The sequence below is a fragment of the Aquarana catesbeiana genome, linkage group LG06, assembly GCF_042186555.1.
Source record: "Aquarana catesbeiana isolate 2022-GZ linkage group LG06, ASM4218655v1, whole genome shotgun sequence".
In the NCBI taxonomy this organism is placed as follows: domain Eukaryota; kingdom Metazoa; phylum Chordata; class Amphibia; order Anura; family Ranidae; genus Aquarana; species Aquarana catesbeiana.
Genome location: NC_133329.1, coordinates 22266252 through 22268035, shown reverse-complemented (window position 1 = coordinate 22268035; position 1784 = coordinate 22266252). Strand labels below are relative to the sequence as shown.

General features: G+C 34.8%; 1 protein-coding gene across 1 annotated transcript; it reads right to left on the bottom strand.

The window, feature by feature from the left end:
- Window positions 1-543: 543 nt before the first annotated feature.
- Window positions 544-1476, bottom strand: LOC141147891 (olfactory receptor 8G17-like). Its single transcript, XM_073635053.1, has one exon. The coding sequence runs from the start codon at window positions 1474-1476 to the stop codon at window positions 544-546; it is 933 nt and encodes a 310-aa protein (XP_073491154.1).
- Window positions 1477-1784: the final 308 nt, after the last annotated feature.

The window sequence follows — 1784 nt, the reverse complement described above, 5'->3', positions numbered from 1 at the left end:
GTTAACGAATGGCCATTCAGAAACGAACTGAAAAGTGCGAAATGAAAAGCGCGAAATGAAAAGCGTGAATCAACACTCACCAAACTTCTACTAACACAATATTAGCAGAAGGTGCCCAAAGGATGGTGCCTGACAATTGAACTACCTCTTTTTCGGCTCGTAGTACATCTAGTACATCACTACGTTTGTGTTTGTTGGCTGACAATTTTGTACCTTTTGTATGCAAGACAAAATATAGGCACGCACCTTCAGACAAAAGTCCGAGGTTTTGTCTGCGGAAAATCCGATCGTGTGTGCGAGGCTTAACTTTCTGTGTATTTATTTACATATGAAGTCTCACTTCTCAATTTAATTTTTTAGTGCTGGACTTTTTGGATTTATTGCATGTTAAAATTTGATATCAATAAATTGTTGTGCTGGCTACTTCGGCTATTGGTAACCTGAGTGCAGGAAAAAATATATATATTATATATATTATTATTATATATTATATATATATATATATATATATATATATATATATGTTTTATATAAGGAATTCATTTAGGTGAACTCTATTGCATTATGGATAACCTTCCTTACAGCATTTCGGAATGCTGTTTTTAAATCCTGGTTCCTCAAACTGTAAATCAGAGGATTGATGAGTGGAAGTATCATGGTGTAAAACATGGACACCACTTTGTTACCACCAAACTGATGACTTCCATTTGGCTGAAAATAATTAAAGCAAACAGAGCCATAATATGTGAGATGAGGGGTACATGTGGAGAAAACTTTACTTCTATTGACTTTCAGTTTTGTTTTCAGGACAGTTTTGAATATATAGACATAGGGAAAAAAGGTCATTATAAGATTCCCAACTGTAAGGAAGCCACTCAAGAAAAAGATGAGCAGGATGTTGATGTAGATGTCACTGCAAGAGATCTGAAACAACTGGATCAGGTCACAGAAGAAAGTTTCTACGATATCTGATTCACAAAATGTTAATTTTAAAGCATGAAATGTGTGAACCGAAGAAAAAAAAAAACTGAGACACCACACACTGCATACCAACTGTACACACACTTTCCAACTCATGATCCCTATGTAACGCAATGGCTTACATATAGCAATATATCGATCAAAGGACATGACGGACAACAGAAAAGTCTCAGAAGAAACAAAAAATATAAAGAAAAAGACTTGGGTCATACAAGCTGTTGTTGTAATCTTTCTCCTCTTGGTGTGAAGGTCAAATAACATACGTGGTACGATGACTGAGGAACTACAGAGATCCAAACCGGCCAGGTTCCCAAGGAAGAAATACATAGGAACATGGAGGTGAGAGTCGGTGACTATGAGGGCAATGATCAGCAAATTCCAGATTAATGTCAGAAGGTAGATGAGAAGGAAGAAGAGAAAGAGAGGGAGCTGAAGAACTGGAAGGTCAGACAGTCCAGAGAAAAATAATTCCTTCAAAATTGTCTGATTCCCCATTGCAATAGAACTCTCTGATAAAGACTGGTATAGAAAAAATATATAGAAAAAGCACAGTAATAATATTCAATATGCAATATATACTAATATACAATATACAATTCCATTTTTTCATTCAATTCATCAAATAAATTGATTTTTTGCAAATCACAACATCAAATGTAGAAATTCTAAAGCAAATTTGCAATTGTAGATATGCTTGAAGTGATTGTAGCCATATTAGTGCACTTGCGACAGAAACAATTGAGTACTGTCTGTGATACTTTTTTTTATAGTATTAGTATTATACACATACTAAAAGGAGGAAG